This window comes from Sus scrofa, chromosome 14, assembly GCF_054392235.1.
Source record: "Sus scrofa isolate SSC_HxYL_T2T_F1_AM1 chromosome 14, Sscrofa_HxYL_maternal_Yorkshire_Landrace_v2.0, whole genome shotgun sequence".
Lineage (NCBI taxonomy): Eukaryota > Metazoa > Chordata > Mammalia > Artiodactyla > Suidae > Sus > Sus scrofa.
In genome coordinates this window covers 33,483,843-33,508,615 of record NC_139396.1, presented here as the reverse complement: position 1 = coordinate 33,508,615, position 24,773 = coordinate 33,483,843, and the positions used below count along the sequence as shown (strand labels likewise).

The 24,773-nt window shown below is 36.5% G+C and overlaps 1 protein-coding gene across 7 annotated transcripts in view; it reads right to left on the bottom strand.

Annotated features, from left to right (window-relative positions):
* The window catches only part of FZD3 (frizzled class receptor 3), a 113,982-nt gene that overhangs the window by 68,197 nt on the left and 21,012 nt on the right, over positions 1 to 24,773 (bottom strand). For 5 of the 7 annotated variants that reach the window (XR_014828437.1, XR_014828436.1, XR_014828439.1 and 2 more), the window contains one exon: positions 2,957 to 3,153. Coding sequence is in view for 3 of the 7 variants with exons in the window: in XM_001928787.7 (XP_001928822.1) it covers positions 2,957 to 3,153 (197 nt within the window). In the remaining 4 variants the exon portion in view is untranslated. Of the gene's footprint in view, positions 1 to 2,956; positions 3,154 to 8,587; positions 8,661 to 24,773 lie in introns of all 7 variants that reach the window. The other 2 variants (XR_014828438.1, XM_084997782.1) reach the window with 1 other exon arrangement.

Here is a 24,773-nt window from a genome sequence, read left to right as displayed (position 1 = left end):
CAGAACTCTAGGAAACATCAGAAAGAGGAAGGGGATGCATTAAAGGAAACTGAGAAGGACTAGTCTGAGATGTGGCAGACCATAATAGTTTACACAAATGGCCTAATAGATTTTCAGGAAGGGAGGAAAGTCTGAGGTTGAGGGGATAAGGGTCAAATACAGAATAAAGGTGAAATATGGGGTTTGATATAGATGCTAAGCAGAATGAATAGAAATTTTCCTGTTGATCAAATCAGAAATTGACCAAAGACAAAGAGCAAATAGAATTGCTATTGTTTAAATCATTAAATATGCAGCATAATTAATTTGTAGCAAAGTAGCTGAATTAATCCACCTGGACATCTGTGCCAGTACAGTGGAAGGTATGAGTTGAAATTGCTAGCGAAAGTATTATTTTATGTGATAGACAACAAAGCTTAACTCAAGTAAGAAAATAAATAAGATCAGGAAGGGGGCTCATGGGGGGAGGGAATCCAAATGTCTGCGGGGGGGTGTCTATGAGGTTGAAAAATAAATGTAGTAGGAACAAGGATATGGGAGATGTGGAAGAATGAAAGGTTTATTATGAAACGTCAGTTTGCCAGAATTTAAGATTTCAGACTTAGGCAATCCCAGATAATAGTGAGACATAAAACAGTTTTAATCCTATCAAAACACAGATCATAATCAGATTTCTACACATGTATAAAATCTATTACAATAAAAAAATAAACAAAAGAGTTAGATACAAAAAACATAAAATAGGGTTCCAGCCCAGGCAATTCATAACTGCTGTTAAAATACCAAGACATTTACAGACTTCTAAAAAAGGGATTATAGGAGTTCCCATTGTGGCGCAGTGGTTAATGAATCCGATTAGGAACCATGAGGTTGCGGGTTCGGTCCCTGGCCTTGCTCAGTGGGTTAAGGATCCGGTGTTGCCATGAGCTGTGGTGTAGGTCACAGACGTGGCTCGGATCCCAAGTTGCTGTGGCTCTGGAATAGGCCAGTGGCGACAGCTCCAATTAGACCCCTAGCCTGGGAACCTCCATATGCCGAGGGAGTGGCCCTAGAAAAGACAAAAAGACAAATAAATAAATAAAAATAAAAAAGGGATTATAAATGTTATCAGGTTTGGGGGGCAGAGTGGATGAATGAATGGTTTGATGGAGCTAGATAAAAGAACATGTTAAATAGTGGGAAATAGGAGTTCCTGTCGCCACGCAGTGGTTAATGAATCTGACTAGGAACCATGGGGTTGTAGGTTTGATCCCTGGCCTTGCTCAGTGGGTTAAGGATCTGGTGTTGCCATGAGCTGTACTGTAGGTCGCAGAGGCAGCTTGGATCCCGTGTTGCTGTGGCTCTGGCGTAGGCTGGCATCTGTAGCTCCAGTTGGACCCCTAGCCTGGGAGCCCCTCCATGTGCTGCGGGAAGTAGCCCTAGAAAAGGCAAAAAATATATATATATGAAAAAGCAAAATGCCAGGGAACTAACTACAAGTAACTAATATATGTTTCATTCCTTAAGTTTTTCCAACTAATATATGTTTCATTCCTTAAGTTTTTCCAACATCTGCTTTTTACCTATCTCCAAGGGCTACTGTCAGATGATAAATTTTAAACATGAAGGTGAAAAGAATGTTCTGTGTAGCACTGCCTAGTAAAAACCTGGAAATAACTTAAATGACCATCATCATCATTAGGATATGGCTAAATAATGAAAGGGCAGTAATACAACTGGCCATTATACAGCAATGAAGAGGAATGACTTAGACTTAACAAACATAAATATAGATGCTTGTAAGAAAATTTAATGTTATTTATAGCTGAGAATATATGCAGTAAGAGTATAAAAAACAAAGATAGGAATGATTAATAGCAAATTTAACATGATTATCTCATTTCTGGGGAGGAAAGAAGGAAATGAAATCAAGATGTATACTAAGGAAAGAAGCTTCAGCTCTATCTGTATTGTATTTGTTAAAAAAAATCTGAAGCAAACATCACAAAATATTAAAACTCGACAGTTAGATAATAAAGTTACATAAGTATGCATCACATTCTTTATCCTGGAAATACTTAAGAATACAAAAAGGTACAACATTATTATACAAGAAATACAGTGTTACTACTGTATACATTACTGTTAATAATAACATTCTCTCATACAAATCTGTAAGATTCTCTAGTAAATATCCTCAAAGCTTTAGGAAATGCTTACAAATCTACATACTGGAAGTGATTTGAAAAGTATCTGAGGAGTTCCTGCTGTGGCTCAGCGAACCTCACCAGTATCCATTAGGACACAGGTTTGACCCCTGGCCTTGCTCAGTGGGTTAATGATCAGGCGTTGCCATGAGCTGTGGTGGAGGCTGCAGATGCAGCTCAAATCTGGTGTTACTGTGGTATAGGCCAGCAGCTGCAACTTCGATTCAACCCCTGTTCTGGGAACTTTCATATGCCAAAGGTGTGGCCCTTAAAAAAAAAAAGGAAAGAAAAGTATCTGACATTTTCTGGCTCTGGGTATGTCAATACATGACAGAAAAACAGAACTGACAGAACTACCATAGTGATTAATATATTTAAATCATAAAGATATTCGAGTCCCATTAAATCATCATTAAAGATATTTAATAATGAGGTAACAAATGATTATATTCTCTGTATTTTCTAATATTTCATAAGTGGAATTACTTTTATAACCAGAAAAAAATTAAGGATGAGAAATCAACCTAATATCTTAATTACATTTTTCTTATTTAAAAATTTCCTCATAGAAACATTTTTCTTTTTTCCACCTTCTTCATTTAGTGCTTCCAAATTCCTAAGGAAATAAACAGTTCTGAGCCATGAAACTGTTGTTCAAAATTACAATATATACACTTCAAAAAACCTAAAAACTTATGAACTAGAAGACAAATAATTTTAAATATACTGCAACACAAGTAATGATCAATAAAAATCTATGATTTTCTCACCTACTACATTCCATATCTTCAGGCCAAGGAACACCAAACATCTCCATGAGCTTCGAACACTCACTATAAGCCCGCTGACATAGCCTACGGCAGGGAAGTGTGACACGTCCATATTCCATACAAATAGGAGCATAGAGTGCACAAAGAAATGGCCGGAAATCCCGAGAACAATCCAGATTCACCATAGGGTGGAATGGCTAGGAAAAAGTTGAAACTGAAATCATTAAAGAGTTGCATAAAAGTTAAAGTTATATAATATGGCAATATTCATTTCACTTTCTATTTAAAAAGATTTCTGAAAGCCATTAATATCTAAAGGGGAGTTTTTCTTTTTTTCCAACAAAACCCTCTTAGCCCTACCCCCTGGAGATTCTGATTTGGTTATGTCTGAGGTGTATCCCAGAATCCATACGTGTATTTTAATTGTTCCAGGTGACAGTAAATGAAAATGCAGGGCTAAGAACCACTGATAACAATATGATCTATTTTTACATAGAAAAATCCACAAAAGATATGTCAAACATTCAGAAGCATGATTACTGCTTGGTGATGGGATCACAAGATATTTTAATATTCTTCTTTTTATGTATTTGATTTCTACATTTTCTTCAATTAATGTGTTATCAATAGGAGAGAGAAGACAAGAAGTGAAAAGAAAGGATGGGGAGGAAGAGCAGTAGTTATACACAGTAGTACGTATTTTGAGGGTGGGAGGTAGAGAAGAGATCTTTCACCAATGTCTCATATTTTATTCTTTTTACATTAAAAAAAATTTTAAATGGAGTTCTTTCAACTCTGAAATCACATGCTATAAACAGAACTAACACTAAGCTGATATTAAGAAAACTAAAGGAAAAAACAGTAGCCCCAAACATAAAACCATACTGACATTATCATTATAACCACAGGAATAGATCGAATATGCCAAGAAATGTACATGTGGGCTTTTGACTACCCAAATATTTTTTTCCATTTGTTATATAACAGTCTCAAGCATTAATGACTTTGAACTGATAGCGGATGTTCTCACCACCAGGTCTTTCTATTAAGAATCAATCAATTTAAGAGTTCCCGTCATGGCTCAGTGGTTAAAAAATGTGACTAGCCTCCATGAGGATGCAGGTTTGATCCCTGGCCTTGCTCAGTGGGTTAAGGATCTGGCGTTGCCATGAGCTGTGGTGTAGGTTGCAGATGAAGATTGGATCCTGCGTTGCTGGGGGCTGTGGCAAAGGCCAGCAGCTATAGCTCCAATTTGAGTCCTAGCCTGGGAACCTCCATATGCTTTGGGTGTTGTCCTAAAACGCCAAAACAACCAAAAAACAAAAAACAATTTATTTCTACATTGATATGTAACATTTTTCAGAGGCCTTCTATACAAAACACAGTCAGAAAACCAAGAGTCACTTATAGAAACTGATGTCAAAGAAGTTAAAACTGTATAAGGGATGTGATAATTGATATATAACAATAAACTATATGTGATTATCACTTCTAAGTATGAAAAAGTAGTTTATTTTAAATCAATGTTTCTATCAAGAATAACTTCAAAACACAAGGAAAAAAGTCTTTAAACTATCTATTTAAAGCTATTAGAGAACTATTGCCGGAAAAGAACTAGGATGATCAACAATCCAGAGAGCAGGGGAAGCATGGAGAGGTGGCTTGATAAGTGCAGCCACTTTTTTCAAGGAGGTATTTGTTGAACTGTATGTAAGGCAAGAGGCTGAGAATCAAGCTTTCCCTAGCCTGGTGCTAGAGAATAAAGAAATCAGCAGAGCTTTGGCACTCCTGCAAGACAAAATTCAAAATGAAACGAACAAGACAGGTGAAAAGGGGAAAGTACCTAGGATTGTGCCTGACACAGAGGCAATTTTCCTTTCAAGACATCTGAAATTTCCGAAGTCGCACTGGAAAGGAGGTTAAGAAACTAAGCAGGAATAAAAGCAGGGTGCAAAATTCTGGTAGTTTTATCAGACTGAAAAAACACAAATTAGAGGTTTAGGTCCTGCCAGGGGAACTGAACATTCCATACTCTGGGCTGTAGCCCTTGCTACACTTCAGTAGCAGATGCAAATAAGAGGAAGGCAGAGATCTATCAAAACTGAAACTCAGGAGTTCCCGTCATGGCTCAGTGGTTAACGAATCCGACTAGGAACCATGAGGTTGCGGGTTTGATCCCTGCCCTTGCTTAGTGGATTAACGATCTGGCGTTGCTGTGAGCTGTGGTGTAGGTTGCAGACGCGGCTCGGATCCCGTGTTGCTGTGGCTCTGGCGTAGGCTGGTGGCTACAGCTCCGATTCAACCCCTAGCCTGGGAACCTCCATATGCCGCGAGAACGGCCCAAGAAATGGCAAAAAGACAAAAAACAAAAAACAAAAAACTGAAACTCAGCCTCAACTCAGCTCAGTACCTCACTGAATTTAAGGTAATCTGCCCCCATTTATCTACTAAACCTAAGAAAGGGTGAACTTTCTCTGGAGTAATATAACATCATGTGGACCCTCACCAACATGTTGTAATGTCTACTACCCAATAAAAAATTCTAGGCATTCTAAGAGACAGGACCATATGACTGAAAAACAAAGAAAAAAATTACAATGTTTTGTTAATCTAGCTGTTGGACTTAATACATAAGACTGTATATAAGAAATATGTTCAAGAAAATCAAAGATGAAGAATTCCAGAAAATTGGAATCTATCATAAGAGGAACCAAATGGAAATTCTATAAATGAAATACATAAATGAAATTAAGAACTCATTAGATATATCAGAAGGTAGAATTGGAAAAATGGGAAACAAGGCAATAGAAAACATTCAACCAAAAGCACATAGACAAAAAATACAGAAAAGAGTGTAACAGCAAGTAAAACATGTTAAAAAGTCTAAGATATATTTAACTGGAATCTGAAAAAAAGAGGAAACAGAGACAATATATAGAAAGATGATGGCTATGATTTGTCAAAACTGATTAAAGACAACAATCTACATATTCAAAAAGTTCTGCAAATCCCCAGAAGAATAAATGCAAAACAAAAGTAAGAACAACAACAAAAAAATCAAAATGCACACACAAAAAAACAAAAAATCTTCTCACACCTAGGCATATTTCATTTAAAATACTGAAAATCAAAGACAACTATCTTAAAAGCAGCCAGTGAGAAAAAAGACACCTTACCTTCAACAGAACAAGGACTTTGGAATACTAGAAAATAAAAGAATGACTTATTTAAAGAGCCGAGAAAAAACAATTGCTCACCACAATTCTATGGCCAGCAAAAATGCCCTTTAAGAGTGAACGCAAAATAAACATATTTTGAGACAGATAAAAACTAAGAAAATTAGTTATGAGCAAACCTGCAATAAAGGAAAAAAAGAAAAATAATCTAAGATGAAAATTCAAAAGGAATTAAAAGCAACAAAAGTGGTGAATATGTAAAAAAAATAAGTGAATACTCTGAAAAAACAAAAAATAATGTCAAAATACATATAAAATACATATAAACTGAAATGTGTAATAATAAAATGATAAATACAGGAAGATAGGAACACTGGTAGGAGAGTAATTATAGATAGTTATTTTTATTAGAATATTATAAGTCAAGGGTACATATAATTTCTAGGGTAAGCAATAAAAGAACACACAACTAAAAAGGTAGTAAAGGAAGTTCCCTTGTGGTGCAGCTACCTGCTGTAGTTGTGGTGCAGGTCACAAGTGCAGCGCAGGTTAAATCCTTGCCCCAGTAACTCCCACATGCCAAGGGTGTGAACAAAACAAAACAAAACAAAAAAGGTAATAAAGAGAGAAATGGAATAATACAAAAGAACTCTGTATAACAGAGAAAAAAGACTGCAAAACAGGAAAAACTGAAATCAAATAATAAGATTGTTGGACTAAGTACAAATTAAAATGGAAAAAAAGCTATTCTGTTTAAAAAGTCATGCCTTCAATATTAAGAGAGAGTTAAAAGTAAAAGGAAAGCAAACAATAAACAAGGAAAGAACTAATTAAAAAAAGAGTAGACTTTATGCCAAGGAGTGTTCCCAGAAATAAAGAAGGTCATTTCTTAAAGACAAAATAAGAGAATCAATTAACAAAGACTAAAAGGCAAATCTTGACATACATACACCAATTAACACAACTTCAAATTATTTTAATCAAAAATAGAACTGAAAGGGGAACTACACAGATCCACAAGTAGAATGAATTTGATATACTTCTCTCAATAAGAAGTTGTATGAGAAAATCTAAACAAGTCAACTACAAATTTTACCTAAATGACATACTGATAATCACAGCATCCAACGGTGAGTGGAACCTCATGGAATTTTTAACAAAACTAGCCTAAAATAAGCCGAACTTGTTTTTTGTTTTTTTGTTTTTTTGTCTTTTTAGGGCCGCACCCTTGGCATATGGAGGTTTCCTATGCCACAGCAACACTAGATCCAAGCCACGTCTGTGACCTACACCCCAGCTCATGGCAACACCAGATCCTTAACACACTGTGTGAGGCCAGGGATCAAACCTGTGTCCTCATGGATATTTCTGCTGAGCCACAATGGGAACTCCCAAAACAAACTTTAAAGTACTAAAATCATTCAGAGAATGTTCTATGACTAAAATGGAATCAAGGGAGATATCAACTATAAAAAGAACCTTATAGAGTTCTGGCTGTGGTACAGTGGGTTAAGAATCTAATTGCAGTGCTGGGGTAGCTGTGGCAGTATGGGTTCAAACCCTGGCTGGCACAGTGCGTTAAAGAATCTGGCGCTGCCACGGATGTGGTATAGGTCTCAACTGTGGCTTGGATTCAATTCCTGGCCCAGGAACTTTCATGTGCTGTGGGTGTGACAATTTAAAAAAAAAAAAACACAAAACAAAAACAAACAAACAAACAAAAAACCACCCTAGAAAATACCAACTGTTTGGCTGCTTGGAAATTGGAATCAGACAAAAAAATCGAAATAATCCAAAATCAACAAAGGAAATCATAACTGAAACTTAAACTGTATATATTACATTTTTATGTGTATAGATATAATCTATATACAGAATTATATAGTAAAGACAACAAAATGTCAGTAAAAGATATACTCAGAGAAATTTATAACCAGATATGCATGTATCACAAAATAAGAAAGCCTGAAAAACAGTCAAAGATAAGCTTCATCTTAAAAAGCTAGAAAAATAGCCAGAATTCCCACTGTGGCATAGCAGGTTAAGGACCCGGTGTTGTCTCTGCAGTGGCTCAGGTCCTGAGAACTTCCATATGCTACAGGTGTGGCCAAAAAAAATATGGCCAAACTGAAAGTAGAGGAAATGCAATAATAAGTAAAAGAGAAAAGAACCCATAAATTACCAGTATCAGGAATAAAGGAAAAGTACATTACTAGAAAAATAAATAGGGTACTGTAAATAATAAATTTGACATGTTATGATGAAATGAACTAATTCCTTGGGGGGGGGAACCCACGATTTTCCAAAAATCATAAAAGAAATCTAGTTATGAAGAAATTTAAGCCATCATTAGAAACTATCCCCCCAAAAAGCCCTCCAAGTCAAGTTGGTTTCACTAGAAAATTTTACTGAACATTTAAGGAAGAAGTTAAAGCAATCATACACAAATTCTTACCAAAAAAGGAAAAGAGGAACCTTTTCCAACTCATGAAATCAGCATAATTTTTATAACAAAACCTTGACAGGGACTATAGAGGAAAGAAAATCATATTCCAAATTAGTAAATTAATCCAGAATATAAGAAAGAATAATATACCACACCGAAGTTTTTTTCCAAGGATACAGTACTAGTTAACATTTGAAAAATCAATTAATGCAATTAATGGCATTCACAGAAAAGGTGGGGGGAATCACACAATCTATTTAATAGAGGCGCAAGAAGCATTTGATGAAATTCAGTACCCATTTATTATAAAAACTCTTCTCAGACTAAGAAGGGAACTTCCCCAATCTTATAGAAAGCCTAAAAATCAAATCAGAGCAAACCTCATACTTTGTGATAAAGTATTATTTTTTAAAAAGTCTTTATTTTACCTCTATTTTTTTGACTGCATCCAAGCCATGCAGAAGTTCCCAGGCCAGAGACTGAACCCAAGCCATAGCAGCAAAAATGCTGAATCCTTGATCACTAGGCCACTAGGGAACTCCTTGTGGTAAATTACTGAAAGCATCCTGAGATCAAAGATGAGGCAAAAGTATCTTTTACCACCACTCTATTAAACACTGTACTGGAAATCCTCACTGGTGCATTAAGAAAAGAAGAAATAAAGTAAAGGATTAGAGAGAGAAATATAAGATATACGAATTGGAAAGGGAAAAAAAACCCTGTCATTATTCAGAGATGACATGTGTTCCAATTACTATATCTGTCTCTCTCAGTTCCAAACTCCCCCTTTCATATGTGCTCTGTGATAATGGATGGGATTCCTTTCACCATTTCTTTACTGTGAGCATGATTTTAAACTTTCTCAATAGAGTGTTAGAGGAATACTGGAGATGAAGAGGGCTTCTGTTGGTTGGGGCCAATGAATGTTTACTTACAGTGCAAATGCGAGGAAATCTATGCCCATGTGTCTGGAATGGTCCTTCAGCATTCTCAAACCCCCAGCTCAGCCTAGTAACCACCTTCCTGTAGCCCTACACTGCATGCTCAAGACCTCCTGCCTGCAACAGTACCCCAATTCCCTCTATTTGCCCAGTAATGGCTGACACTTGCCTATGCCCTGAAGGGTTGCTTCCTGTGTGCCTGGCAACTGAGGACCAGCTCTGGCCCAGGCAACCTTGCAGTGTTCTCTGCTATCCAATGACCTGCCACTATATCCTGTACAATTAAGGTCTAAACTTTGGGGTGGGGGCCTCTTCTAAGATTGTCTTTCAGGCCTAGAAAACCCTATAGAGCTCTCTCTTTATCTTATAATTATTCTCCTTTAATAGTTTATTAATTATATTATATATCCCTTGTTTAAACCATTGAGTGGTTCTGTCTCCTAATTGAATTAGACTGATAAAACATGATTGTTACAATGAAAATCCAAAATAAAATATAAACCATCAGATAAATAAATTCAGAGACACTGGATACAAAGTCAATACAGAAAAATAATCAATTGTATTTCTATATTCCAGGAATAAATATATTAAAAATGAACTTAAAGGAATTCCCATTGTGGCTCAGTGGTAATGAAATGAACCCGACTAGGATCCATGAGGACACGAACTTCCATATGCTGTGAGTTCTGCCCTAAAAAGCAAAAAAAAAAAGAAAAAAAAAACACATTTAAAAAAATAGAAAAAGGGGAGTTCCTGTTATGGCTCAGTGGTTAACCCAACTAAGATCCATGAGGACACAGGTTTGATCCCTGGCCTTGCTCAGAGGGTTAAGAATCCAGCGTAGCCATGAGCTATGGTGTAGGTTACAGATGCAGCTCAGATCTGGTGTGGCTATGGCTGGCAGCTAGAGCTTCGATTGGAGCCCTATCCTGGGAACTTCCATATGCCAAGGCTGCAGCGCTAAAAAGACAAGAGACCAAAAAAAAAAAAATAAAAAAAAATAAAAAAAATAAATAAATAAATAAAAAAGAAAAAAGGAATTTAAAAATACTTCATTTATAATAGCATTAAAAAGGATGAGGATATGGGTTCGCTGCCTGGCGTTGTTCAGTGGGTTAAGGATCTAGCATTGCCGTGAGCTACAGCATAGGTTGCAGATGTGGCTCAGATCTAGCATTGCTGTGGCTATGGTGTAGGCTGGCAGCTGCAGCTCCAATTTGGCCCATAGCCTACAAACTTCCATAAGCTGCAGGAGTGGCAATAAAAAGCAAAAAAAAAAATTGTACTTTTATGTTCAAAGCAGAGAAGCATTATTTATAATAACCAAAAAGAGCAAAATAAACCAAAAACAAGCAAACAGCAGGAAATAATAAAGAGGAGAAATAAATGAAATTGAAAACAGAAAAGCAATAGAAAAAAAATCACTCAAACCAAGAGTTGATGGTCCTTTGACAATATCGATAAAATTAATAGGCTTCTAGTAAGAATTTTTTTTTTTTTTTTTTTTTTTTGGCCATACCTGTGACATACAGAAGATTTTGGGCCAAGGATTAAGCCTGAGCCACAGCAGTGACCCATGCCACAAGAGCAACAACCCCAGATACTTAACCTGCTGGGCCACCAGGGAACTCCCTAAGATGTTCGTACGAATTTTTTTTTTTTTTTTTTGCTTTTTAGGGCTGCACCTGCAGCATATGGAGGTTGCCAGGCTAGGGGTTGAATTGGAGCTACAGTGCCGGCCTACACTACAGCCATGGCGATACAGGATCTGAGCAGAGTCTGCAACCTATACCACAGCTCATGGGCAACGCCAGATCCTTAAACCACTGAGCAAGGTCAGGGATCGAACTCACAACCTCATAGTTACTAGTCAGATTTGTTTCTGCTGCACCACAACAGAAACTCCAAGAATGATTTTTTTTTAAGCAACATACAGAAACATAATTTAGCAATATCAGAAATGAAAGACAAAATATCACTAGACTCTGCTGACACCAAAAAGATATTAAGGTAATACTGAAATCAACTCTATGCACATAAACTAGACAATTTAAATGAAGTGGACCAATTCCTCAGAAGCCAGACTACCAAAACTCATCCAAGGTGAAACTGATAATCTGAATGGTCCTATTACTATTAAAGAAATAGAATTTGAAGTTAATAACCTCTTGAAAAAGAGATATCCAGGCCAGATGGTTTCACTGGTAAAATCTAACTAAAACTTTAAAAGAATACCAATTCTACACAATCTCTTCCATAAAACAGCAGAGAACTATTCCAAAAAAAAATTATATGAAGCTAGGATTACTTAATATTAAAGCCAAAGACAGTACAAAAGAAGAAAACTACAGATCAATATCCTTTATAAACATAAACGCAAAAACTTTTAACAAAATAGTAGCAAATGAGAATTCCTATTGTAGCTCAGCCGTTTATAAATCCAACTAGTACCCATAAGGATACAGATTTGATCCTTGGCCTTGCTCAGTGGGTTAACGAACTGGTATTGCTGTGAGCTGTGGCATAGGTCGCAGATGAGGTGTGAATCCTGGGTTGCCGTGGCTGTGGTCAGTAGCTGTAGCTCCAATTCAACCCCTAGCCTGGGAACTTCCATATGCCACACGTGCAGCCCTAAAAACCAAAAAAAAAAAAAAAAAAATTAAAAGCATCATATACCACAACTTAGTAGACTTTGTTCCACAAATCCAAACCTGGTTCAATATTCAAAAGTCAGTCAATGGAATCCACCAAATCAACAGGCTAACAAAGAAAAATAACATGATCATACCAAATGATGCAGAAAAAGCATTCGTGATTTTAAAATATTTCAGCAAACTATATATAGAAGGTAACTTCCTCAACTTGATAGAGTACATATATAAAAATCCTACAATTAACATCATACTTAATGGTAAAACACTGGATTCCTACCTCTAAGACTAGAAATAGGAAGAATACTTGCTCTTACCACTCTTATTCAACATAGTATTGGAAGTCCTACAAGCACAATAAAACAAGACAAAGAAATAAAAGGTGTAGAGACTGGAAAAAGAAAACTGTCCCTCTATGCAGATGACATTGCTGCATACAGAACATCCTAAGGAATCTCAAAAAACACTTTTAAATTAGTAAAAAAAAAGAAAATAAGGAGTTTCCGTCGTGGCTTAATGGAAAACAAATCTGACTAGCATCCATGAGCACACAGGTTTGATCCCCGGCTCTGCTCAGTGGGTTAAGGATCTGGCGTTGCCATGAGCTGTGGTGTAGGCTGGCAGCTGTGGTGTAGGTTGCAGATGCGGCTCGGATCTGGCATTACTGTGGCTATGGCATAGGCTGGCGGCTACAGCTCTGATTCAACCCCTATCCTGGGAACCTCCATATGCAGTGACTGTGGCCCTAAAAAGAAAAAAGAAAAATAATAAAATATTTTTAAAAATCACACCGAAAACACCAATAAAAAAGCTAGCTAGCCCTAGAACTAGTAAGTTCAACAAGGTTGCAGAATATAAGAGGAACACACCAAAAAACTGTACTTCTACATACAATTATATTTTTTATATAATGAACATGTAGAAACTAAATTAAAACAATACATTTATAATCACATTTATTTTTTTAAAGAACACCTGGGTATAGATTCAACAAAACATATATACGGCTTTTATGCTAAAAACTATAAAATGCTGATGAAATCAAGGAAGATATAAATAAATGGACAGCTATATATTTGTATTAGTTTGCTAGGGGTGCTGTAACAAAGTCCCACAAACTAATTGGCTTCAACAACAGAAACACATGGTCTCGCATTTCTGGAAGTGAAGTCCGAGATCAAGGTGTTGGCAAAGCCATGCTCCCTCCAAAGGTACTAGGGAAGAGCCTGTTCCAGTTATCTCTCCCTAGCTTCTGGTAGTTCCTTGGCTTCTGGCAACATAAATCCAATCTTCACATAGCATTCTCCCTGTGCCTCTTCACTTAACTTCCCTCTACTTGTGCCTGTGTCCAAAATTCTCTTTTATGACACCAGTCATAATGAAATAGGGGACCCTCCCTACTCCAGTATAACCTTATCCAATTAATTACATTTGGAATGACTCTATTTCAAATAAGGCCACATTCTGAGGTACTGGGTGTTACGGCTTCAAAATATCACTGGGGGACTTAAGTCAATCCATAATAACACTGTTCATGGACTGGAGTTTCAACACGTAAAGATGTCAATTCTCCCCAAATGATTTCTAGGTTTAATGAACTTTCTATCAAAATCAAGTATGATTTTTAGTAGATAAAGACATGCTTAATCTAAAATTTATATGAAAAAGGAGTCCCCATTGTGGCACAGCAGAAACGAATCCGACTAGGAACCATGAGGTTGCGGGTCCTTCCCTTGCCTCGGTCAGTGGGTTAAGGATCCGGCATTGGCGATGAGACTGTGGTGCAGATCACAGATGCGGCTTGGATCTAGCGTTGCTGTGGTTGTGGTGTAGGCCAGCACCTGTGGCTCCGATTCGACCCCTAGCCTGGGAACCTCCATATGTCGCAGGTATGGCCCTAAAAAGCAAAAAAAAATTAAATAAAATTTATGTGGAGAAAAAATAGAATAGCTGAGAGAATTCTGAAAAAGAAAGTGAGAAAAATCATGCTATCTAATTTTAAGACTCACTATATAGCTAACAGTAATCAAGATACTGTGTTATTTGTGGTGAACACAAGTTAAACAAGACAGAATAGAGAATGCAGATATAAATCCACACAAGGACAGTCAACCGATTTTTGACAAACAAGCAGAAACAACCCAGTGGTAGAAAGACAAGGCTTTTAACAAATGGTGCTGAAGCCAGTGGATATTCACAGGCCAAAAACCAAAACTTACTTTATAAAAATTAACTCAAAATTGATCATGGATTTAAATATAAGACATAAAACTTAAAAAGAGAGAGAATCCTCTAGACCCATGCTGAAAAGTTCTTAGAAGTGACACCAAAAGCATGGTCCATAAAAGGAAAAAAATTGTTAAACTGGACTTCATTAAAATTTAAGATGTCTGTTCTCCTAAAGTTCTTTTTTTTTCCTTTTCTTTCCTTTTTTTTTTTTTTTTTTTTTTTAAGGCCGCACCCACAGCATATGGAAGTTCCCAGGCTAGGGGTTGAATCAGAGCTACAGCTGCTGGCCTACACAGCCACAGTGACGCAGGATCCGAGCCAAGTCTGTGACCTACACAACAGCTCACGGCAATGCAGGGATCCTTGAACTCACTGAGTGAGGCCAGGGACTGAACCCCATGCTCATGGATACTAGTTGGGTTTGTTTCAGCTGCACCACAATGGGAACTACTCCTAAAGTCTTTGATAAAAGGATAAAAAAGGCAAGATATAGTCTAAGATAAACCATTTACAAACCACATGTCCAACAAAAGACTTGTATCTAAAATACATAAAGAATTCTCAAAATTCAAAAGTAAAAAACAATTCAACTGACAAATGAACAAAAGACATGAACATTTAATCAGAGTATATATGAGTGGCAAATAAACATATGAAAAGAGGTTCAATACCATTAGCCATGAGAGAAATACAAATTAAAACATGAGATATCACTACATTATATCAGAAAAGCTACATTAAAAATAATGAAAATAGGAGTTCCCGTCGTGGCGCAGTGGTTAGCGAATCCGACTAGGAACCATGAGGTTGCGGGTTTGGTCCCTGCCCTTGCTCAGTGGGTTAACGATCCGGCGTTGCTGTGAGCTGTGGTGTAGGTTGCAGACGCGGCTCGGATCCCGCGTTGCTGTGGCTCTGGTGTAGGCCGGTGGCTACAGCTCCGATTCAACCCCTAGCCTGGGAACCTCCATATGCCGCGGGAGCGGCCCAAGAAATAGCAACAACAACAACAACAACAACGACAAAAGACAAAAAAAAAAAAAAAAAAAAAAAAAAAATGAAAATAGCAAATGGTGGTAAGAATGTTGAGAAAGTAGATCTCATACACTTCTCGTGGGAATAGAAAGTAGCACAACCTCTATGGAAAATAGCTGAGCAGTATATTAAAAATCCAAACACATGTTTATCATCTGATCCAGCAATCACACTCCTCAGCATTTATCCCCTCAAAAGAAAAACTTATGTCTGCACAAAAACCTGTATACCAATGTTCACAGCAGCTTTATCTGTAATGGCAAAGAACTGGAAACAATTCACTGTCCTTCAATGGATGATAAAACAAATTGCAGAACATCTCTATAATGGACTACTACTCAGCAATTAAAAATAATGACTATTGATACATGGAACAACTTGGATGGATCTCAAGGGTATTACTCTAAATGAAAAAAAAAGCCTATCTCAAAAGATTACATACTGTATGATACTATTTATATAAAACTCTTGAAATGACACAATTATAGGGAAAGAGAACAAATTAGTGGTTGCTTAGAAACAGGAAAAGGGAAAGGAAGAAGAAAAGCACAAGGGAGTTCCTTGGTGGTAATAAAACAGTTCTGTATCTTAAGTGGTGGCTACATGAATTTACACATATGATAAAATTACAAAGACAACATATACCCATGCACATATGCATATTCAGATACAAAAATGACTACATGTAAAAACTGCTGAAATATGCTAAGGGCTATAGATTGTGCCATTGTTAACTTATAGGTTACTGTTTAACAGTTATATGAGAGAGCAAAGCTGGGGGAAACTAGGCACAGTACACAGAATCTCTCTGCACTATTTTTGTAGCTTCCCATGAGTCTAAATTATTTTAAAATTCAAGGAGTTCCCGCTGTGGCTCAGTGGTAATGAATGAACCTGACTAATATCTTGTGAGGACATGGGTTCAATCCCTTGCCCTACTTGGTGGGTTAAGATCTAGCGTTGCTGCAAACTGCAACATAGGTCATAGATATGGCACAGATCTAGTGATGCTATTGCTGTGGCATAGGCTGGCAGCTGCAGCTCTGATTCGACCCCTAGCCTGGGAACTTCCACATGCTGCATGTGTGGCCCTAAAAAAAAAAAAAATTTCAAAGTTTAAAAATGTATTACATTCAGGAGTTCCCATCGTTGCTCAGCAGAAAACGAATCTGACTAGTATCCATGAGGACGCAGGTTCGATCCCTGGCCTCGCTCAGTGGGTTAAGGATTCGGCATTGCCATGAGCTGGAGTGTAGGTCACAGACACAACTCGGATCTGGTGTTGCTATGGCTGTGGCGTAGGCCAGCAGCTACAGCTCAGATTCAACCCCTAGCCTGGGAACCTCCATATTCTGTGGGTGTGGCCATAAAAAAAAGGACACACAAAAAAGTACTACATTCACATGCTGATGTGTGTACATACATCATACATATATGCATATATACATCTGGCTTGGTATCAGCAACATTTATAATACCAACTAATCCAATATTGTTATGTTACTATGTTAGTAAAACCTCCATCTGTGAGCCCCATCGTGAATCACAAAATTGACTTGAGTGACTATTTTGCGTGGCTTGCAGTGAGTCTAAAGCTATAAGCTTATGCTTCTGATACTTAGCATTAAGTACCTTGTACTGTATTTCAGCTAGCATTTATCCACACTACAGGCCAGGCAGTGTTCTAAGTGCCTCACATGTCTTATTTAATCCTCTCAACAGCTCCATAAGGCAGGTACTATTATTAGTAATCTCATTTTCTAACACATAAGAAAACGAAAGTTAAGTAGCTTGCCCAAGATCACACAGATACAACGCACAGTCTGAAAGTTAAACTTTGGCATTCTTATCCAGAGCCCTTGAGCTTAACCAATTTGTTCTATGTAACCTCCCTAAATTTCAGTTGTTTCCTCTATAAAATGGTCTGAATAACACATAAATAAGATATATAAAATAGCATACAGAACCCAGTAAATGACAGCTTTAAAGGAGATTTGGAAAGAGTTGCAAATTAATAAACCTGCAGAAGGCCTATATGATGGGCATGAGGAACCCCGCTGAATTTCCTATTTTCAACTGCCAAGTGAGAAAGTCAACTGTTAAACAAAACATGCAAGAATTTCAAAATCATTATGCTGGGTAAAAGAAATCAGAAACAAAAAAGTAGATACTATATGACTACATATTTATAAAACTCTAGAAAGTAAAGACTAATCCCTTGTGATAGACACAAAGCAAAATAGTAGTGGCTTGGAGCAGGGGTCAACTCAGGGGGCTGGACTACCAAAGCGCACAAGGAATCTTCTGAGGTGATGGAAATGTTTTCTCTTTTATATCAGTGATGGTTTCAAGAATATATACATCTGTTAAACTTAATCAAACTGAACATTTTAAATGGGTGCAATTTACTGTACACCAATTATACTTCAATAAAGCTGTTATGTAAAAACAAAAAAATTAATACTTTTCATAAGCAATTTGCCTTGATTTTAACCCTAACAATTTTTAACCTCAGTAAAATCAAAATTAAATGAGGTAGCCTGAATAGTGCAAAGCTGAGAATACATAAGATAAAGAATACTATCAAAGTTCCATAAAGCAGAAAAAAGAAACTTTAGCCCATTAAACTTTTTAAAGATTATTACTGAGTACTTCCTTAAACAGTAAAACTTTTGTTCAATAAATAAAGACACCAAGGTACAGAAAGTTTACAAACTGAAAAGTAACTTTCTAAAATTAAATTTTTGGTTTCTTCAACAAAGGTGCATGACATGGAATCTTCTATTCTTTGTTCAAATTCAAATCAACTAAGCCTTTGTGTCTCATTCTCTTTCTTCTTCGAAATTTCCATTCCTGTTACCATAGGAACCTGCTAGCTGACAAGCCTTCAAGCATAGCAACAGCCCAAGCTTAGCAAGGGGTGTAAAAAGGGGACAGAGTCAAAGGCCAAAATTTGACTCATGAGAATCAGAATTCCAATCTTTGTCACTCTAAAAAAGGGTCTGAGAACCATAGAAACTGCATCCTATTGGGTTTGGGAATATTATGACTAAATTCACTAAATGTGAAACCAAATGTGGAATAGCCTTGAAAATTTTAAAATAGTATTCATTCTATTTCAGATCCAAATTAGAGTAAGAAATTATTCAAAAACAATTTTTAGAATAATTTTAAGTCATTAAAAATAAGACCTTTAAAAAACTTTTTTGTAACAAAAAAACTCCTAATGAAAAAGGTCTAAAACTTTTATTTATATAAAATAAGCAATATATATATAATATAAAATAATATATAGGTAAATACATATATATAAATAAAATCCTAGGTCTCTAAAATACCTTTAATCCTATAGATTTGCTTTTCTTTTACAATCTTATATTAAATACTTTCAAAAAGTATTTCACTGAGTTGGATTGCAAGACAAAATTATCACAGGAGCCATGTTTTATATTCTTAAGACAAAGGGGAGTTCCCAGAACAGCCCATAAAATTTAACTTTTCTTTAGGAAGTAAATGTTTAATATCTCAAATATGAATGGTTGTGAATTACAGTCTGTCTCAAAAGATAAAACTTTACAAACCAAATTCTACCACACTTCATAATTTAAAATAAATATTTTTAAGGCAATCCTTTAAAATGATTTGTCACACAAGAAAACCAATTAAAATTTTAAAACTATTTTTTTCCCTGAAGTCAGAAATAAATAAATGCAATGAATTCTCCACTACTTATGTGTACATTCTTCAACTTAGAAGTCTCGTAATTCCTGGCTGGTTTCCCTGTCACACAATAGACTTTTAAATCCACTTCACTAGATGGGTGTTTGCTTAGGGAAAACCATCTTATTAATATTAACCTAAATAAAAGATAATAAGGGAAGTAAATCTGACGGATAACACATGTATTCTAAAGACACAGCCATGAACTTCAAAAATAAATATTATCAAAGAAATTTAATTTCCTACAAAACCTATCCACCAAAATGTTAATTACTGATACATAGCGATATATTGCAGTATTCTCTTAAAAACAAAAGCTATCTGTCTTTCAAGGTACATTCAAATATCATCTACAACTGATCCCTTCCACATATGATCCTTCTCTCTTTTGAATCCTCTTAGCACTTAATGCCTATTTATGGTATTTACCAAGTTTTTTCCTTAAATTTCGGTCATCAACCAAAACATGTTTAATAAATACTCTTACACACCACAACTGGGAGCTTGACCAAAAACGACAATTGGGATTTTTGGGGGGGATTTTTAAAAACAAACTTTCTATACTAATTTTACTATTCTAAAGCATAATGTGTTTCTCACAGAAAAATCAGAAAATACAAACATTAAATAAAAAGCATAGAAAACACAAATATATTATGCTAATTCAGGAATAATCACTGTTGGCCCTGGCAAAAATCTTCCCAGATCACTTACTCTATATGAACGTGAATATAATTTTTTTCTTCAATAAAAACAGTAAGACTCTGCACAATATTTTGTTATTGACTCCATTTTTTTCCTTACTAATGTACTGAGTTACAACCATTAGAATTTTCACAGGCAAAGATGGAGGTGAGACTATTAAGGCAGAAGAAATATGAAAGGTCTAGAGATAGGAAAGTTGGGTTGCTTTATTCTTTTACTTAATTATCCTACTTATAAGTTTAAACACATAATGTTGAAAGCTTCAAGTCACTTTGATCCCAAAGTGGGGGGCAGAGTAAAAAACACTAGTGTTCACAGGAAAGTGGTATCTTTGGTATCAGGATTACCATTACCATTCCCAATAAACCCACCACTATTTATAAGGAGATTAAGTGCTTACCCACTATAACCACAACCATGACTTCTACTACATCTTATGGAATTCACAATTCATAAAGTCCATTAACTCATTCAAATATTTATTTGGCAGTTATTATGTGTTAGGCACTGTTAGGTGGTGAACCTATAAAGATCAATAAGGACAAGCTCTGCTTCCAAAAGCAAGCTCTGCTTTTAAAAGCAAATGCTAAGAGTTCCCACTGTGGCAAAACGAGATCCAAGACCTCTCCGGAGAGCTGGTACACAGATTCCATCCCAAGCTCAGGCACAGTGAGTTAAGGATCCTGCACCAACACAGCTGCAGGACAGTCTGCAACTGAGGCTAGGATCTGATCCCTGGCCTGTGAACTCCATATGCTGTGGGAGCGGGGTGTCCAAAAAAGCAAATGTCCTTCAACTGGAATTGAAGTTTAAAAATGAGGACAAGGGAGTTCCCGTCGTGGCGCAGTGGTTAACGAATCCGACTAGGAACCTTGAGGTTGCGGGTTCGGTCCCTGCCCTTGCTCAGGGGGTTAACGATCCGGCGTTGCCGTGAGCTGTGGTGTAGGTTGCAGATGCGGCTCGGATCCCGCGTTGCTGTGGCTCTGGCGTAGGCCGGTGGCTACAGCTCCGATTAGACCCCTAGCCTGGGAACCTCCATATGCCGCGGGAGCGGCCCAAGAAATAGCAACAACAAAAGACAAAAGACAAAAAAAAAAAAAAAAAATGAGGACAAGGACATACCCATGAGAATAGCTACTATTACAAAAGAAAATAAAAACAAAAATAAGAACCCAGAAAATAACAAGCATTGGTGAGGATGTGGGAGAAATTGGAACCCTTGTGCACCTCTGGGAGAAATGTAAAAGGGAGCAGATGCTATACAAAACAGTACAAACCGTGTCTCAAAAAATTAAACATAGAATTATCAAATTACCCTGAAATTTCACTTCTGGGTATAAAAATTTAAAGAAGCGACTGGAACAGATATTTTTGTATGCCCATATTCACAGCAGCTATATTCATAACAGCCAAAAGGTGGAATCAATCAAAATGTCTAATCACTGAATGGTTAAGCTACATGTTTGGTACATAAATACAAGATATGATATATTATTCAGCCTTAAATAGGATAGTAAATTCTGACACATGCTACAACATGGATGAATCTTGAAGATATTATGCTAAGTGAAGTAAGCCAATCGCAAGTGGACAAATATTGTATGATTCTACTTATCCGAGATACCAGAGCAGTAAAATTCAGAGAGAAAGAAAAAACATGAAGTGGAGGTTGCCAGGGACTAGGGGAAAGGAGAACAGGGAATTATAGTTTAATGGGTACAGCTTCAGTTCTGGAAGCTGAAAAATTGCTGAAGAAGGATGTAATGACATAACAAAATGATTGTATGTAAAGCCACTGAACTGCACACTTAAAAATGATTGAAATGGTACATTTTATATTATGTATATTTTGCCACAATTTTAAAATTTTTTTGAGGAATGAATATCTATAAATGCTACTGTGGAATATCCAAGCTATATGATAAATATCCAGGATATACCGAAAAAAGCAAGGCAGAAAAAACAAACAGTATGACACCATATTAAAGGAAGATGAAAGAATACAGACAGAGGCAGATATTGTATAAATATTTTAAATAATTGCTATATTTACAATTTTTAATGGAAGGATAAAAACTAAAAAATGACTACCTCCAAATGGGAGGAAAGAATAAGACAGAGGGAAGGGGAAGGGGGCCAGAAGCTAGACTTTTTTGAATGTCCCTTGTCCTATAATAAAGTTTTAAAACAAAATTATATGACAAATTTAAACAAAAAAAGTTTAACCTGTTCTTCAAACACAAAATGAATCTGTGTATTGAGTTAAACCACATAGAGAGGTACTTAAACACCTCTAAAACACAGTAATTTGACTGTACACCCTTGGTAAAATACATTCCAAAGGACAAAAAAAGAAGTACGAAGGAGGCTTACACTGCTTTCAGTAATTATGTAGTTAGTAATAACATTGCTATTATCCTGAAATTATATAATGTTTGTATAAGATTTCAGTATAAGAAACAAAAATAAAATTTAACACAACACTGTAAATTAACTATAATTAAAATTTTTTGAATAAATAAAATTTAAAAAATTAAACACTGCAATATTATTTAATCACAAGTATCAGTATAAACTCTCAATGTACATTCCTTTAAAAAAAGGAGATATTGAGGAGTTCCCATCATGGCGTGGCACAGTGGTTAATGAATCTGACTAGGAACCATGAGGTTGCGGGTTCAATCCCTGGCCTTGCTCAGTGGGTTAAGGATCCAGTGTTGCCATGAGCTGTGGTGTAGGTCACAGACGTGGCTCGGATCCCACGCTGCTGTGGGTCTGGCGTAGGCTGGTGGCTACAGCTCCGATTGGACCCCTAGTCTGGGAACCTCCATATGCCAGGGGAAGCGGCCCCAGAAAAGGAAAAAAAAAAAAAAAAAAAAGAAGGAAATATTGAAATCATATCAAACATCTTTTCCAACCACAATGCTTTTAAGATTAGAAATCAAGGGAGTTCCTGTTGTGGCTCAGCGAGCTAAGAACCTAACACAGTGTCCATAAGGATCTGGGTTGAATACCTGGCCTTGCTCAGTGGTTTAAGGATCCAGCATTAATGCAAACTGCAGGGTACATTGCAGATGCAGCTTGGATCAAGCATTGCCATAGCTGTGGCATAGGCAAAAGCTGCAGCTCTAATTTGACCCCTCACCTGGGAAATTACATATGCCGCAGGTATGGCAGTAAAAAGAAAAGCAAAGAAAATTCACAAGTCTTATATCTCCACTGTAATTGTGGCCCTTAGCATTAAAATTTCTTTCAACTTGAATTTAAAGCTTTTTGGCTTGATCTGATAAACAGATAAAAGATGAATGGACCAGTCATAAGTACTGAAACTGAAACTATGATTTAAAAATTTTCAATAAACAAAAGTCCAGGACCAGATGATTTTACAGGTGAATTCTAGCAAACATTTAGAAAAAAGTTAACAGCTATCCTGCTAAAACTCCTCCAAAAAATTGCAGAGGAAGAAACACTCCAAAACTCATTCTATGAGACTACCACCATTACCCTGATATCAAAACCAGACAAAGATACCAACACAAAAAAAAACTACAACTGATGAACACAGACACAAAAATCCTCAACAAAATACTAGCAAACCAAATCCAACCATACATTAAAAGGATACCCATGATCAAGTGGGATTTATTTAAGGATGCAAGGATTTTTCAATATCCACAAATCAATCAGTGTGATACCCTACATTAACAAATTGAATTAGGGAGTTCCCGTCATGGCACAGTGGTTAACGACTCCAACTAGGAACCATGAGGTTGCAGGTTCGGTCCCTGGCCTTGCTCAGTGGATTAACGATCCAGCGTTGCTGTGAGCTATGGTGTAGGTTGCAGACGTGGCTCAGATGCCGCGTTGCTGTGGCTCTAGCATAGGCTGGTGGCTACAGCTCTGATTTGACCCCTAGCCTGGGAACCTCCATATGCTGCGGCAGCAGCCCAAGTAATAGCAAAAAAGACCAAAAAAAAAAAAAAAATTGAATTAAAACCATATGATTATCTCAAGAGATGCACAAACAGCTTTTGATAAAATTCAATGTTAGTTTATAATTAAAAAAAAAAACTCCACAAAGTGGGCATAGAGGAAACATACCTCAACATAATAAAGGCCATAGTAACAAACCCACAGTTAACATCATACTCAACGGTCAAAAGCCGAAAGCATTTCTTTTAAGATCAGAAACAAGACAAAGAGGTCCACTCTCACGACTTTTATTCAACACAGTTCTGGAAGTCCTAAGCAATCAGAGAAGAAAAATAAAAGGAATCCAAACTGGAAAAGAAGAGGTAAAACTGTCAACTTTTATAGATGACATGATATTATACATAGAAAATCCTAAAGACGCTGCCAGAAAACTACCAGAGTTCATCAATGAATTCACTAATGTCACAGGATACCAAATTAATACACAGAAATCTGTTGCATTACTACACACTAACAATGTGTATATGTAGAAATCAGAAAGAGCAATTAAGGAAACAATCCCACTTACCATAACATCGACAAAAACAAAATACCTAGGAATAAACCTACCTAAGGAGGCAAAAGACCTGTACTCAGAAAAGTATGAAACTGATAAAAGAAACTGAAGGAGACACAATCATATAGAATGATACACTATGTTCTTGGATTGGAAGACTCAATATTGTCAAAATGATTATTCTACCCAAGGCAATCTATAGATTCAATGCAATCCCTATCAAATTACCAGTGGCATTTTTCACAGAACTGGAACAAAATTTTTGAATATGAATGGAAACACTTTAAAAGACACTGAATAGCCAAAGTAACCTTGAGAAAGAAAAATGGAGCGGAGGAATCAGGCTCTCTGACTTCAAACTATACTGCAAAGCTACAGTAATCAAAACAGTATGGTAGGGCACAAACCCAGAAATATAGATCAGT